General features: G+C 40.6%; 1 protein-coding gene across 11 annotated transcripts in view; it reads left to right on the top strand.

Annotated features, from left to right (window-relative positions):
- Positions 1-24: 24 nt before the first annotated feature.
- The window catches only part of TCF12 (transcription factor 12), a 310,429-nt gene continuing 295,439 nt past the window's right edge, over positions 25-15,014 (top strand). For 3 of the 11 annotated variants that reach the window (XM_019533499.1, XM_019533494.1, XM_019533493.1), the window contains exons 1-2: positions 26-223; positions 994-1,066. In XM_019533499.1, the coding sequence (XP_019389044.1) occupies positions 110-223; positions 994-1,066 (187 nt within the window). In that variant the 5' untranslated portion in view covers positions 26-109. Of the gene's footprint in view, positions 224-993; positions 1,067-15,014 lie in introns of all 11 variants that reach the window. The other 8 variants (XM_019533507.1, XM_019533503.1, XM_019533502.1 and 5 more) reach the window with 5 other exon arrangements.

Below are 15,014 nucleotides of genomic sequence, written 5' to 3'. Positions count from 1 at the left end.
CCCCCAGCCCCCGCCTTTGTTCGGGGCCGCGGTGCGGGCGCAGGCTGCAGCCCCGCGGTAAAGTGCGCGCGTCTCTCCCGTGTCTTAGGACTTGGGGAAGCGGAGGAAGATGAATTCCCAGCAGCAGAGGATGGCCGCGATAGGCACCGACAAGGAGCTGAGCGACCTGCTGGACTTCAGTGCGGTAGGATATTCTTCGAAGTCTTCTTATGGCTTCTCCACGGTAAAGCGATCCGAGAAGTAGGGGCAGCCGCAGCGGGCCGGGCTTGGTTGGGTCCGGCTCAGCCACGCTGGACCCCTGAACGTTGATGCAATGTCCAAGGCTTCCAGATTTTATGCTCTGAATCGCGGTCGGGGCAGCTGGTTCAGGCTGGCCCAGAGATGGCATCATGTCATGATGACTTGTGTGCAGCGGGCGGGCGCTGCGGATAGTTTCCGCGTGCTGGGGAGGGGGCTGTTTGGCTTGAAAAATGGTAACGGGATGATGTCTGAAAGCTACAAGGAACTCCGCTCTTACTTTACCTTGCAGTCGTGGAGGGGAAGTTACAGGCAAAGCTTTTTCTGGGTGATGCTTTTGTTTAGACCTTTTTGCTTTTGCAAGACTCCTTTTAAGAACCGAACCAAACTAGTGGCTCTTTAGAACGGTCTCCTGGTTCAAGTCATCTAGTGACTTTAATCTTATAAATTAGCAAGTGATATCTTTTGAATAATATAGAATCATAGAAAATATTTCTAATGCATAACTGTTTTTAATAAATAGTTGTATCACTTGACTTGTTACGGTTGCTTTGTTTCCTGTGCAGTCAAGTTTAGTGGCATTAATAAAACTGCAAAATAACTTTGGAACGTGATTCTCTGTGCATGTTCTACACAGTGCTTTCTTTTTTTGTTAGAAATGTATAGTGAGTTGCCTTATGAAACCTTTTTTAGCATGCAGTTCATAGTAATAGATGTAGTTTTGAAGTTAACTTAAGCATATCTCTTGTTTTACAGATGTTTTCCCCACCTGTTAATAGTGGGAAAACCAGACCAACTACATTAGGAAGCAGTCAGTTTGGTGGATCAGGTAAGATACAGTTGAAACATTCAAAGTTCAAGTCAGCGGATTTGTGTGTTTTTTGTGTTTATTTGTTTTTTAAGCTTAATGTTTGTACAGTAAATATGCCAGTCGGATGATAGGGCACCTTTTCAAATTAAATAATCAAAACCATTGAAGACGCTTTATTTTGATTTACTTAAGACTTTTTTTAGAATAACTCAGCTATGGACTGCACCCTTTGTGGCCTAAGATGTACAGCTCAGTACAGTGAAACATTGAGTATTTCTCACAGTACTGACATACAAATTGGGTTTCTCTGGCTTGGGTTCAGAATGTATACTTTTTTGCTCTTTATTTTTGTTAAAATTGAACAACTTTGTCTTTAAGCATACAATTTTAATAGGCATTACTTTGTCCCTGTGCCAAAAGGCAGACCATTTAAATATCAAATAATGAAATAAATCTTAATCAATGTGAATTTATTTTAAACATTCATAGTTAAAGCTTATCAATCATAGGATAAATAATGTGGTAGATAACTTGTGCTTAAAGTAAGAATAATAAGAGATGTTGACAAATTAGTGATAAAAATAATTTTATATACATGTGTTGTGTTCCAGATGTGTAAGTCTGAACTCTAGGACACGCATCATTATGTTCATTTAATAGGACTTTGACCAGTGAAAGAGTCTTTCATATTTTTCTAATTCTACAGTATGTAGCTTTTTTGTGCTTTCTTAATTCTTGATAATCAGTCGTTCAGATTAGCCTCTAAAAGAAAATTGTCAAGAAAAGAGTTAAAAGGCTAATTTAGATACATACCCACACATAAGTGTCGTACATTTTTTTTAAAACAATAATTAAGGAGAAAGATAATACTACTATAAGGAGAAAGATAATACTACTGTGTTCCCTTTGGAGCTTATTTTGATATAGGAAATTACCATTCCCTTGTATTCTATAATCCTTTGAGCTTCGGGAAGTATGATTCTCCTTCATTCACATTTTGTCAATGCAACTTTAAAAACCGACAGCTATGTTAATATAAATATGTGAATTTCATTTCGTCGTCTCCTGTTGCTTTTTGTTCTTCACTGAGCTAGTATCTGCCCAAGATTGTATTTTTTTTCAGAGAATTTGAGACAAACCTATAATATGAGCTATAAATTCAGCTTCTTAAGGCTCTTCATATTCTATAGTCTTTGGAAAGAACAATTTTTTAAAGAAATAATACTTAACTAGAAACCATACTAAAGTATTTCTCACTGGATTGTTTATCTTGTAAGAATAAAAGAAATTGGCTCAATTGGCTTAAAAGAATTGTTTTTATTTTTAACTTAATGAAAAGTAACGTTGTAGAGCACTTTTGTAATATCACTAAAATATTTCTTTGTATTTAGACAGTAATGCTACCTGTGTTATATACTAAACAAGGCAACATTCTAAAGAGTAGAACGCTTGTTTTAAATTTGTTGGAAATATTACGTGATTTTTTTTTAATGAGTTTTTTTTAATTAATGCAATATGAAAAATAAACATAATCTAGAGTGTAAAGGGGAAAATAAGAATGTTTGTAAAATGTGTATGAAATATTTGGCTGGATTCTTGCATGTTATAACATTTTAATTTTTGTAATAGTATTATAGTAATTTGGTGTACCCTCTTAATCTTTTCTACAAACTTCACACAAGTCTCTTAGACCTTTCTTCTGTTATTTTTTAACGAGATGCAAAGTTTTCAGGGAAAAGTTATATTGGATCAATTGGAGACTATCTAATTTATAGCTGATATAACTTGTTATGGAAACTGGATGATGACTGACTTCATTTAATGTTGAGGGATACAAAATGATGTAGGGTTTGCATTATGTACAGTTTGAGGTCATTTTTCTAGCTTGTGTTTCCTGGACAAGTAAAAAAACTCTGTGTCAAACAATGAGCATTTGGTGGCTAGTGGAGACCTTAAATATACCGTTCAACCTTTTTAAAATTTATTTTTATTGCCTACCTTTTATGCAATGATTTTTCCCCTTAAAAATGAGAAAATGCCAAAAAATTTAGCCAGAAAGGTAGTCTTCCCTTCTTTCAGGGAAACAGTGTTAATGGTTGGTTGAATTTCTTTGTTGGGAAGTTTAATCTCTTCTGATACACAGTATCATCACATAGATAGTATTCATGAGGCAGTGCATTGCAGCTGTCACACAGGCTACAACCTCTACAGAAGCCACTTCCCATGAGAAGGATAATGAGATATTACATAGTAAACCATAACTTACACCAGAGCTGTGTAAGAATTATAATTTATATAACCAGATATGTTTTAATTCACAATGTTCCTAGTTTCGGGGATCTTTTGGGTAGTGTATTCTCAATTCCTCACTGTAAGACAATCTGTTATATAAATTGTGTGCTTTGTATACTGTTACAATGACCTTAAGCTACACCTAGGGGGATTACTCCCCGCATCAGTCAGAGGTGATGAACTCCTGTATTAGCTCTGTTCTGGAACACTGTTAGGTATCACGGAGAGACCGTGGTGAGATGATGGACAAAGTAGAAATAGTAGAAGTATTTAATTTCTGATGTCCAGGTTTAATTCACTGTTGTGATCTTGGTTTACTTTCAAGAGCATTCTGTAGTTTGCAGAGCAAATAGTGTTTGAACATTAATTGTTTCTCTTACTCCTAAGGAACATTTTAAAAGAAACACGAAAGGAAAGTAATTACCTTAGGTGTTTATTCCTTAAGGCTATACAGTAGCAAGAAATACTGTGTTTCAGATTGTAAAGTAACTCTGTTTCTATCATTGTTTTGTGAAAAGAGAAGTGTAGACATATTTCCCCCCCCTCCGAGAAGCTTACTCGCATCAACTTTACTCCATAGAGTCGGAGATGTACCTTTTCATCTTGTCTGACTCTCATTCTGTCACAGTACTTGAAATTAAGCCATACTTTGACAATGTATTCAGTATTTTCTTTTTTAAATGTTTTTGCAAGTATATTAAAGAGAAGGCACTGAACTAGAATGGTGTTTGTTATTGCCTGTGTATGAAACACTTTTTCATTTCTAGTTAAACTAAAAGATTGGTGAAACTGTTTCTTCTGAATCAACATACTGGTGTTCATTAGGTGAAAACCCAGTATAGTTTCCTGCCTGTCTTCAAAGTGCTTATTAAGATTTTTTTCAAAACTGATTCTGCAAAATCTAAATTAGGAGGTGGGTAGGAAAGGAATGCTCAGGAGATAAGTTGCTTTTGGTGCTGAACAACTTTCAAGGATGGCTGAATGCTTTTTGTTTTCCATGTTTTGACTTTTCTGGGCAAAGGAGAGGGCAGGGTGCACATTGTTAGGATCAACATGCTTTGATTTAATTCTTCTGTATTTCTGTTATTGGGTATTGCAGTACATGTGCAACTGAACTACATAAAATATCACCTAGAATACTATGTTTGAAAGCTGTAGTTTGGCAGGGAGGTACTAGAGGTAATGTATGTATGTTATGCTTTCATTAATTGTAAATTAATATACTCCAGAATATGAGATTTAAATTGTTTGGTGGTTTATGTGTTTTGTGTGTGGGATTTTTGGGGATATGTGGAGGAAGATTTTACTTTCTACAGACTCATCAGTTGTGAATGAAAGCTGCAGATGGAATAAGTGAATTAATCTGATACATCATGGCATCTTATGACAGCAAGTCATGTAAGTTGCTGATAGTGTCAAATAACTTGGTCAAAATAGGGGTAGAAATATATATGTTGAAAAAATAGCCTGATATAAAATAGTCACAGAGTTAAATTGCAAAATACTCTGTTATTACTGCCTCCTGTTAAAAGAAGATATTGTCTTCTGAAAAATAATCTGAGAGAGAGACCATGAATGAGAGTGGGAGCAAGCACCACCCCTGACTCCTATTTTTTCCTTTTCTGTTTCTGCTTCCGATGAAAACAGCCTAATTATTTACATTGGAAGGGCTTTTTATACTTAAATTCAAGGTTATAATGTCAAACCTTTCTGTGATAATGACAACAGTAAAATAAACGTTATCAATTTGGATGCTTATGCATTTGGCCGGGTGCTATGAATATATGTGTGGGCTGTAAATGTATGTGTGGTAAGGACTCCCTGCCCCCTTTAGGGGGAAATCATAGTAAATAGATAACTGTCTTTTTGCACTAGTTTTCAAGTATTGCTGTCATTCCTAATACAAGTGGTTTTTGTTTGTTTGTTTTGTTTTTTTTATAGACCAGTGTCTACTAGGCAACCACCTTTGAGTTTCATGCATGGCCAATTTAAAATGTTTCACGGTATCTTCTTTTTGTTTAAAAAAAACAGTATGACCATATTAATGATATGTTTAAGCTATATCAAGAGGGGCCTCTAAAGAACTTGTCACCTTAGCACTTCTAAATAGCAAGTCTCTGATTTGTCACTATATAGCTTGGTGCTTTGTTTCTTTTATTCAGTTAGTTTGATAGTACTGTTTTGGTTAAAGTATTGGTCAAAAAATTGAAATTAAGTACGTCTTTTAGAAAACAAAGTAGAGAGAAAATTGAATTTTTTTTCTAAGCTTAATTTAACATCTAATAATCAAAATGTTGTTTTGTTTCCTGTATACTTGCTTTAAGATGAGTTGTTGTGAAATAGTGTGCATTTTTCATGTAGAAAAATAAAAATGCAAAATTGGTGCATAGATCTTGGACATGTACATATCTTACCCCCACCAGATCTATATGCTTGAGAACACTTTAATGCATCTCTGCAAAGATCTATACTTCTAGCACATGTACTCAGTCACTCGTTTCTTCATGTTAGAGTCCGCAGGGGTTTTGAGGGAATGTGTTGGGATAAGCCATGTATTTACAGTCCTTATCCAAAATTCACTGAAGTTCGTAGAAAGCCTCATGCTAATTTCAGTGGTTTTCCATTTCAGCCTGTGTTCAGATTGGTTGCAGTGACATTTATGCGCTAGCAGACCTATTAAATACCAAACGGTGAGATTTACTAAATTATTAAAACAATGTAGGAAGGTATGGTATTATCCAGGCTGTGAAAGTTCATCTAGGGGGTTAAATCAGTTCTTTGTAGAGCTCGGGACAATATCCCAGGGCACCAAAATGACACGGGGATAAATAGGTTAGGTACTATCACACCTTACAGAGGAAAACCGTTGACAATTGTGCAAGTCAGTTCTGTCTCCTTCAATCCTAGGAGTCAAGTTTGAGGAATAAAGTACAGCGAGACCAGGTGTAACCTGTACATGTAAGGTTACAAATGCTGTCAGTTTTTAAAGACACAGTCTTTTTTAACAGAACTTCAGTTCTCGAGGAGAATCAGTTGTCCTGCTCGTTTTGAAAGCATATGTCTGGTGCAGCAAGCCTCTAGTACCTATATTTTTTGAACTCTAGGATATGAGGAATGATCCTAAATAGATAAATGTCATTTTTACAATGCTAAGTATGGTAGGCTGTGACAGTCCTCCTCTTCATTACATAAATAAAATGAAGGTGTGATGGAATATATTTGAGGAATTTTATCTGTATTTTTTTTTTTGTTGATTAGAAACACCAATATACTGTATTCCCATTTGGTTTTCCTTAGCTGTTTGAAGGCAGGTAAAATGAATGCATGTGTTATATACCAAATACCTAAGGCTGTATATGAATCCAAACCTTAGATTGAATGTTGCTTATTTAGGACTAATGGTTGTTTAGAGGACTGTGTAAAACTTCATTAAAGATGGAAGCAAGAAAAACTGTTTGACTTTGGGTCTGAGGACCCCCAAACTCAGCCCTGGTTTACAAACCTTTTGGAGAACCTGGTAATAACTCTGGGTGCATCCCATCTTGCCTCTTTCCTCCCTTAAGTGCACACTCTTAACTTGTCTAGTAATTCTGTGTTGAAAGTGTGGCCCAAGGGCCTGAAAACAATCCCAGTTAGTTTTAACCTGACTTGCAGTATCTGGAAGACTTAGTGATATTAAGCTGGGGACAGTAATACCATGATCTTTCTTGAATTAGGATGATGAGAGAGTTGACAATCATTGGTTTACTTTCTGGCTAAGTCTGAAGACAGAGTATTGGCAGAGTGGGCCAGTTAAGACGCCCCCAGAAGACTGTTCAGATTGGTGGAGTTGGGCCAGTTAAGCTATTTTTCAAAAGTTAAAGAACCAGAAAGTTCCAGCTTGTGTTCTGAGGTAAAATGGAAAGAGTTGCTAGCCCATTTTATATGAAGTTGAAAATCTCTTGTGGGGAATTGGTCTGTGGTCATGTAGAACATTGTTTTACATGAACCTGAAAGAATACCATTTTGTGAAACTCTGGCTAACTATAACTAGTGGCTTTTGAAGATTCAGGCCTGGTGAGACTGGCCAGTGTAAATTCCTGTTGAAATTGTATTTTAAGTGTTGGGGACTACTTCATATTATGTGACAAACTACTTCTAGGGCCATGTTCACTGAAGCATGTGTGCAGTTGCTGCCAGCACTGAGTTGGACTGGGGCTCCAGACCCCAGTGCCTGGGATCTGGCTGGATCATCACCTTATGAAATGGGATGGAGAGGGAGCTTCTCCAGGGGCCAGCTGTCCCTCCCGGAGGACTTCTCCAGGCAGCAGCTGTAGCAGTCTTCCAGTGCCTCCCCTTCCCCCAGTTGCAAGGCATCCACTGAGCAAAGGGGCAGAGCACACACAAAACAAACAGCATGGGGGAGGGAGAGAAGTTTGCAGCCACTTCTCCCTCACAGAGTACAGATTTACAATCCAGTACCACCATTCAAATGAATGCAATCCCCCCTCCCTCCCCCCCCAGCCCCAAATGCATGGGGCAACACACTGGGAAGGGAGGGAATGACAGTGCCAGGCATGGGAGCTGCAAGGCAGAGAGTGCAGGGCACCCCTGGAAGGGAACCCATGGAGTAGTCGCATAACCTTCTTGTACAGGAAGAGCAGGAGGGTGGGGCTGGGCTGTGCAAATAGCCTGGTCTGCCGGCAGGAGGCAGCTTAGAGCAGGAATAGGCAAAGTCCAGCCTGCAGGCCAGATCCAGTTGGTCAGAGACTCCATTTCCCAGTCACTTCTGTGCGCATGGCTTGTGCCAGTCTCCATGGAGACCCCAGCCACACCTGTGTGGGAAAGCTCAGATTGGGGTTGCCATGGAGATTGGCACAAGCCATGCAAGTGAGGCTGGCTGGGAAATGGAGTCCCTGGCCAACTGGATCCAGCCTGCACACACGGCAGCAGTGCAAGGGGCTGCTCCAGAGCCGCTGGGAATTTGGGATGGGGACAGCTTGTTCTGGAGCCAGAGTAGAGCCACGATCTGTAGCCTGTATGCTCTGGCTAGGGGCACACAGAGGATTGTGGTTCTGCCCTGGCTCCAGACCAGGCTGTCACCGTTGTAAGGATCTCGTGCTTGCATGCCCCTGCCCAGAGTACGCAGGCTACAGAGCACAGCTCTGTCTTGGCTTCAGAGCAAGTTGCCCTTGTTGCAAGTTCCCAGCTGCTCTGGAGTAACCTCCTGTGTTGCTCTGCCCTGCCTGCTTCCAGTGAGGATGAGGCTGGTTTCCATGGCAACCCCAACCTGAGTTTTCCAGTGCAGGTGTGGCTGGGAACTCCATGGAGACGGGCACAAGCCATGCGGGCAACGGCGGCTGGGAAAAGGAGTCTGGTTGCTGGCTGGATTGGCCATTTTGTCCACGCTTAGCCTGCAAGTAGCTGGACTGGGTCTGGAGACGTGGCCTGGCTCGTTGCCGGTAGTGGCTGCATGCGCAGCTTGGAGCACCTGGCTGGGAAGGGGCTCAGGCTGTGAGGCTGCAGGCCACTTCGCTGCTGCATGGTCTAAGGCGCATGTGCAGCTGCTGCTACCACTGTGGAGCTGGACCGGGGCTCTGGACACTGGTGCATTGGTTGCAGCGTCCTGGCTGCCTGCTGCATCTGGCCTGGGCTCTGGGCAGCTGCTGCCTGCAATGGAGCCTGGGCAGCTTGCATCAGGGCTTGCAGTCTCTCTGCCACCTGCTGTGAGCAGCCTGGGGTCCATGACTAGCAGCAGCTGCCCCAAGTCCAGGCAAGCTGTGGCATTCCAGGCAAAATGACCTTGCGCCATGCTCTGTCATGTGTGGTGGGTTGCTGACCCCTGTTCTGGGGAGTCATAAAGCTTACTGGACCAACTAGTTCTGCATAGTAGGTTAAATGGTTCACCAAATAACAAATTCTGTGGCACTTGCTCATTGCTGGTGGCCATATATTGAAAATCTGGCTTTTCAGTTGCCCTGCTTTTGAAAGTCTGTATATCATGTCAGTTTACAAGAGCTTCTTGGCTTCATTCTCAATATCTGCCTTTAGTATATGATTGCATTCAGCAAGTCCTCCTAGTTTGTATAAGTATTAAAAAAAAATACTATTAAGGAAAACTCAGTTGCTGCACCAGTTTGTAAAATATTGACCTTAAAAAAGTTAATGTATCAGGTTCTAGCTATTGGTAGACCCTCATATACTCCTCAAGCAGCAGTGTTACAAATTTATTATTGTTCCCAGTAAATAACTTGTGTGGGAGAGAGAATGTAGGAGCCGTGCAAACAGATGCAGGCACTTCTAAGCCCCAAACCCCTTTGAGGCTTAATTTGTAAAGACTTTCATGATGTTGTCTCTGTGAGTTTTGGAAAATAAAGATCTGGGAACCAAAGTTGCACCTTTAAAATAGGCCTCCTAGGGTGATTTTTTTTTTAACACAGAAATAAGGGCTAGGATTCTGCTACATGCTTTTGTTTTGGCATGTTATATTTTAAAGAGTTACAAGACGCTGAGGTGGTTTTTGATCTTTTTTCCAGGGTTTAGGGAGAGAAATATGTCTGAAAGGCTTGTGATCTGTACTTCATAAAAGTTTATTTGTTGTAATCCAAGCAATGCTGATATTTTTTCCAGAAAGTGACTGGTGGTACTTTTAGTCCTTAAAGAAAAGGACTAGAATGTTGGTTTAAAATGGGAGAATGATCATAGTGAAATGAACTGAGAACAAGCAAGCAGTTTAATTTGAAAATTGCTTTCAATCTAAGGACTTGGCACTTTTCATGTGTTTTATTAAAAAATATATATTCTACATCCTTGCATGCTGTAAGTACATTTATGACTAGTTCAGCGCGCTGATTAACACAGCTTACGTTGTAAAGCTTTTACTGAGGTTTCCATTTTGTTTCTTGAAGAAGGTTTAGGAGGTATTTCTCTTGTATTTTATTCTAGCGCTCCAGTTAAATATGCTATTTAGTCATTTGTCTTTCAGATGTTATGTGAACATGTATGAGAGCTCTTGTTTTAGAGGATGCAAGCTAATCTTTAGCTGAAACTATAGAATCCAATAACACAAATATTTTTTCACTTTAACAGTTAATGACCCTGTATTTCATTTCCTCATTAAAGTTCTCTTCTTAATAAACATATATAGTATACAGTATGGATCACCAGCTTTTATGATTTCACAGATATCTTTTGTATATTAGTTCATAAATGCAAAGACTCTTAAATTAGTGCAAACCCACAGATCTTGCTAGGCTTAGGTGTTTAATTTTTGCTGTGGGTTAGTTTTAAGCCAAAAGATGTGTGTAAACTTGAGTAGCTAGTTTGTCCCCTGGTATCTGTATTCAGGAAAGCGTTGGTAGCCTTTATAAACTTTAATTATTTTTCCAGTAGCTGATTGGCAAGAAACCATCTTTAGACATGAGTTTTAAATATAGATAGCGTACAAAACAAGTATTCTGCTATTCCCTTTTGGGTATGTTTCACCACAAACCTTAGGGGAGCAGTAACTGGTATTGCTGAAGAATGGCAGTGTACTTGCGGGTTAGATGAGAGGTTGCCAACAGATCCTATAATTATATAATACATGACTAAAAAAATAGGACATTTGCAGGGAGAACTGAACTCTAAATTGTAATTGTTTCTTTTTTCTAAAAAATATACAGCATTAAAATATAAAGGGTCCACTAGTGTTGACAGAACAAAAGATACCGTATTTATAGTGTATAAGTCAATTTGGTGTATAAGTCAACCTCATATTTTGGATCAAAAAAGTTAGGATTCAGTGGACCAGAGCTCAGCATGGGGGGCTGCGAGTGGCTGCTGCCCGGCAAATATCATTCACTGCTGCTGCTCTGTGCCCTGGTGCTGCTGGGGTGGGCTGCTTGCTGGTGCTGCTCTGTGCCCTGGTGCTGCGTGCAGTAGCATCACTGGGTAGCGGCTCCACCCTGCTGGACAACATCTACCTGCGGGGCAGCCACTGAGCCATGGGCCAGTGTGCCCAGGACAGACTCGATGGGTGCAGGGTTTGGGTGCTCAGCTGGGCTCTGGTGTTGGGGAGGCAGGAGTCTGGCCTGGCCTCATTCAGTGCCAGGGAAGCTGCTAGATACCAGCATGCTGCCTCCCAATGCAGCAGGGTGCCAGCATGGAATCTGGCTGAAGTACTGATGCAATGTGTAAGTTGAGGTGGAAATTTAAGGGTAAATATTTTGGCTTCAAACCTCGACTTACACACCATTCATATTCCAGTAATTATTAGATGTCAACCTGAAGGATGAAAAACATGTTTACCTAAATGTGTAGTTAAGTTTAAGATGCTGTTTTGTGGTGTTTTCTTTAAATTCTGAAAAATCCTATGTGGGAGTGTCAACAAGCAGTTTAAAAAGCCCTGAACTACTTCCTAGGTTTCGCAGCATGGCAGTTGTGATCTGGTGATGTAGTTAATGCTATTGACGTATTCATAATCTTTCTCAAAATAAGAAACAACTCTTGTTTTAAACTTTCATGGACATGAAATCACAGCATCTACAAGTTCAATTTCAAAAAATATTTTTAGTGACTGTAATGTATTCGTTGAGACGCCTCATTTTTACTAACGCTTCTAATTAATTTTATTAGCACTTCAGGTGTATAGTGAAGGTTGGATAATTCCTCCATTTTATGCATTTTTATAAAGGAAAAAAGGAGTCACTCAGCTTAAATGGCATGCAAGTGAAAAGCAAAAAAAAGCTGCTTCCTTCCACATATGGAATTAGTTAGTGTAAATCACTATGAAATACTATAGGTGGTTTTAAAGGGCCTGGGTAACTTTACAACTAATATGACTAATTTAGCATTCAACTATAATATAAATCAAATCCAGTTTTTCAGGACACAGTTGATCTATGTAGTCAAGAGATCAGCACTGTTATTCTTCACCTTGTATTTTCACCCTGTTATTCTTCACCTCTGTGGGACAGAGCTGTACTGCTACCCCATTCGTCCACAGGTGGAAGATAGTGGAATGAGCTTCAGAGAAGGTTAGCTGTGAGATAAGCAGGGGTACCTCTGACAACTAAGTAGTCATGGGCCAAGCAGCAGCACCACCTCCAGGATGTGGTGAGGACAGCAATTAGCTATGGTTTCCCTCCTGAAAAGCCACATATCCTTTGATGGTTCTGTGACATGGCAAGTACAGGTTGCCACTATAATAAGCCTTCCCAGCCACAGACTTAAAAGTTCTCATTGGTGGAAGAAGATTTTAGAATCTCAGTGCCTGTGAAGGTGGATGAAGGCTGCAACGGAATTAGATCCTTGGTCGTCTTGATCTCCTTGGCATTGGATCAAGGTTCTGTTCTGTTGAGAGTTGTGGAAGCTGATGTGTAGTAGCTTCTCCATGATAGAAGTACTTATGCACAAGCGTCTTGCATGAAAACTGTTTTTCCAGCACATTCCTCAAGCCCTTTGGTGATCAGCTAATAGTGATGAGAGCAGGATTGTAAAGTCAGGAAGCTCCTAGTCATGAATTGGCACAAAAGGTGGTATGAACTAGCACAAAAATTAAAAGAAGGTCATGTACCACTTTGATTATACAGGAGTGCTATTCAGCAGCTGTAACTATGACTGAGCAGCTCTCTTTAGGGTCCGCTGTGCTCACCCCACATGTGGAGGGGACTAGAAAAGATGCCCTAAACGTAGCCCATCTAATACAATATTCTGTATTTCTTTCTGACTGGATAACCACAGTATTTTATTGTGGTTAAAAATACCAGTGATGACACACCATAATTTTTGTGGCCTGGAAGATCAATGTGGAAGGACTCAAGGACCCAAGCAAGCAAGACCTCTTTCACCAGTGCCTCAATGAGAAACTGGCGAATTCTAATCAACATCAGTGGGGAAGTGTCAGCAGCATTGACCCTCAAGGCCACTGTCATCAGCACCTGTGATGAGATACTTGGATTCTCTACCAGGGAGCAACAAGACTGATTTGATGAGAATGACCGGGAGATCCGAGAGTTGATCAATTGCAAGTGCAAGGCCTATGGTGTCATTTTGCCAAGCACGAACTCCAACCAAAAGACATTGAATCCCCAACAAGGCAAAGCAGAGATCCAAAGGAGCACCTGTGATATAAAGAACAGATTGTGGGAAGACAAGGCAAAGAAGATTCAACATCTGGCTGATATCCACGATACACCCAGTCAGAGATGAACTTGGAATCCCTCCAACCTTTGAGGTGTGTAAAGCCATCAAGCAGATGAAGGGTGACAGGGCATCTGGAGTAGATGGAATCCTTGCTGAAATCTTCAGGGAGGAGAGGAGCTCACATCATGGCTTCATTCCCTCATCTTAAGGACCTGGAATTATGAAGAAATCCCAGATGACCTCAGGGACATCATGATTGTGACCATCTTCAAGAAGGGAGACATATTCAACTGGAAAGTACAGAGGGGGATTGGCTTGCTGTCCAGCACAGGAAAGATCATTGTGAGATCCCTCATTAACCATCTCTTTCCACTTGGTGAAGAGCTCCTCCTGGAATCTCAGTGTGGGTTTAGGACATCAAGAGGTACAACTGACATGATCTTCACAGCTCACCAGCTGCAGGAGAAATGCCAGGAACAACAGAGAAGTCTCTCAACATGGCCTTCTTTGACCTCGTGAAAGTTTTCGACTGTCAGATGAAAAGCATTGGGGAGGATCCTTCTGAAGTATGGATGCCCACCAAAATTTGGATTTTTTTTTTTGCCCACCAAAATATGGATACTTTTGAGGTTAAAATGGGAGTTAAGGCTGTATCATTGCTCCAACACTCTTCTCAATATTACTTGCTGTGATGCTACACCTGATCACCAACAAGTTTCCAGCAGGACGCTAAACTACCAAATGGATGGTAAGCTGTTTAACCTCAGCTGACACTGAGCCAAAACCAAGACCACCCAGAGCTCAATCTTCAAGCTCTAGTATGTTGATGATAATGCATTGTTTGTTTAGTCAGAGGCAGACCTTTAGGCAATCGTCTTTACCGAGGCATATGAGAAAATGAGACCGATGCTTAACATTTCGGAAGACTAAGGTCCTCCATTAACAAGCTCCTAATGAACAGTCCTCAGCTCCAGTAATCCAGATCCATGGTGAGACTCTGGAGAATGGTGAGTATTTCCTGTACCTTGGAAACCAACTCTTGCACAAGGCTGATTATCAATGAAGAAATCCAACATCACCTCAAATGTACAAGTGCAGCCTTTGGACACCTGACAAAATGGGTGTTTGAAGATTGCAACATGAGATCTGAAATCAAGCTCATGGTTTATCAAGCAGTTGTGATCCCCAACATGCTGTACAGAGCTGACACATGGACAGAATACAGCAGACATCTAAAGTTGTTCCACGGGAAGCATTGATGGTACTTTTCCAACGTCTTCTGAATAGAGTGGGAAGACAGATGCACCAATATTAGCGTCCTCCTGCAAGCAAACACCACCAGTATTGAAGTGATGATCATCTGACATCAACTTCATTGGGCTGGACATGTCATCTGGATGTCTGACTCCAGACTCCTGAAGCAAGTTTTATTCTCCCAGCTCAGCCAACTCATAAACGCAACAGAACGGCAGAGAAAGCACATCAGGGATGTCTTCAAGACCAACTTAAAAAAAAATGCAACACTGATGTCAAGTCATGGGAGACTGTCATCCAGGACCGCCCCAAATAG

Source organism: Crocodylus porosus, unplaced genomic scaffold (assembly GCF_001723895.1).
Source record: "Crocodylus porosus isolate Cpor-Errol unplaced genomic scaffold, CroPor_comp1, whole genome shotgun sequence".
NCBI classification, from domain to species: domain Eukaryota; kingdom Metazoa; phylum Chordata; order Crocodylia; family Crocodylidae; genus Crocodylus; species Crocodylus porosus.
Note: the sequence above shows the minus strand (reverse complement) of the source record. Positions and strands in the feature narration are given on the sequence as shown.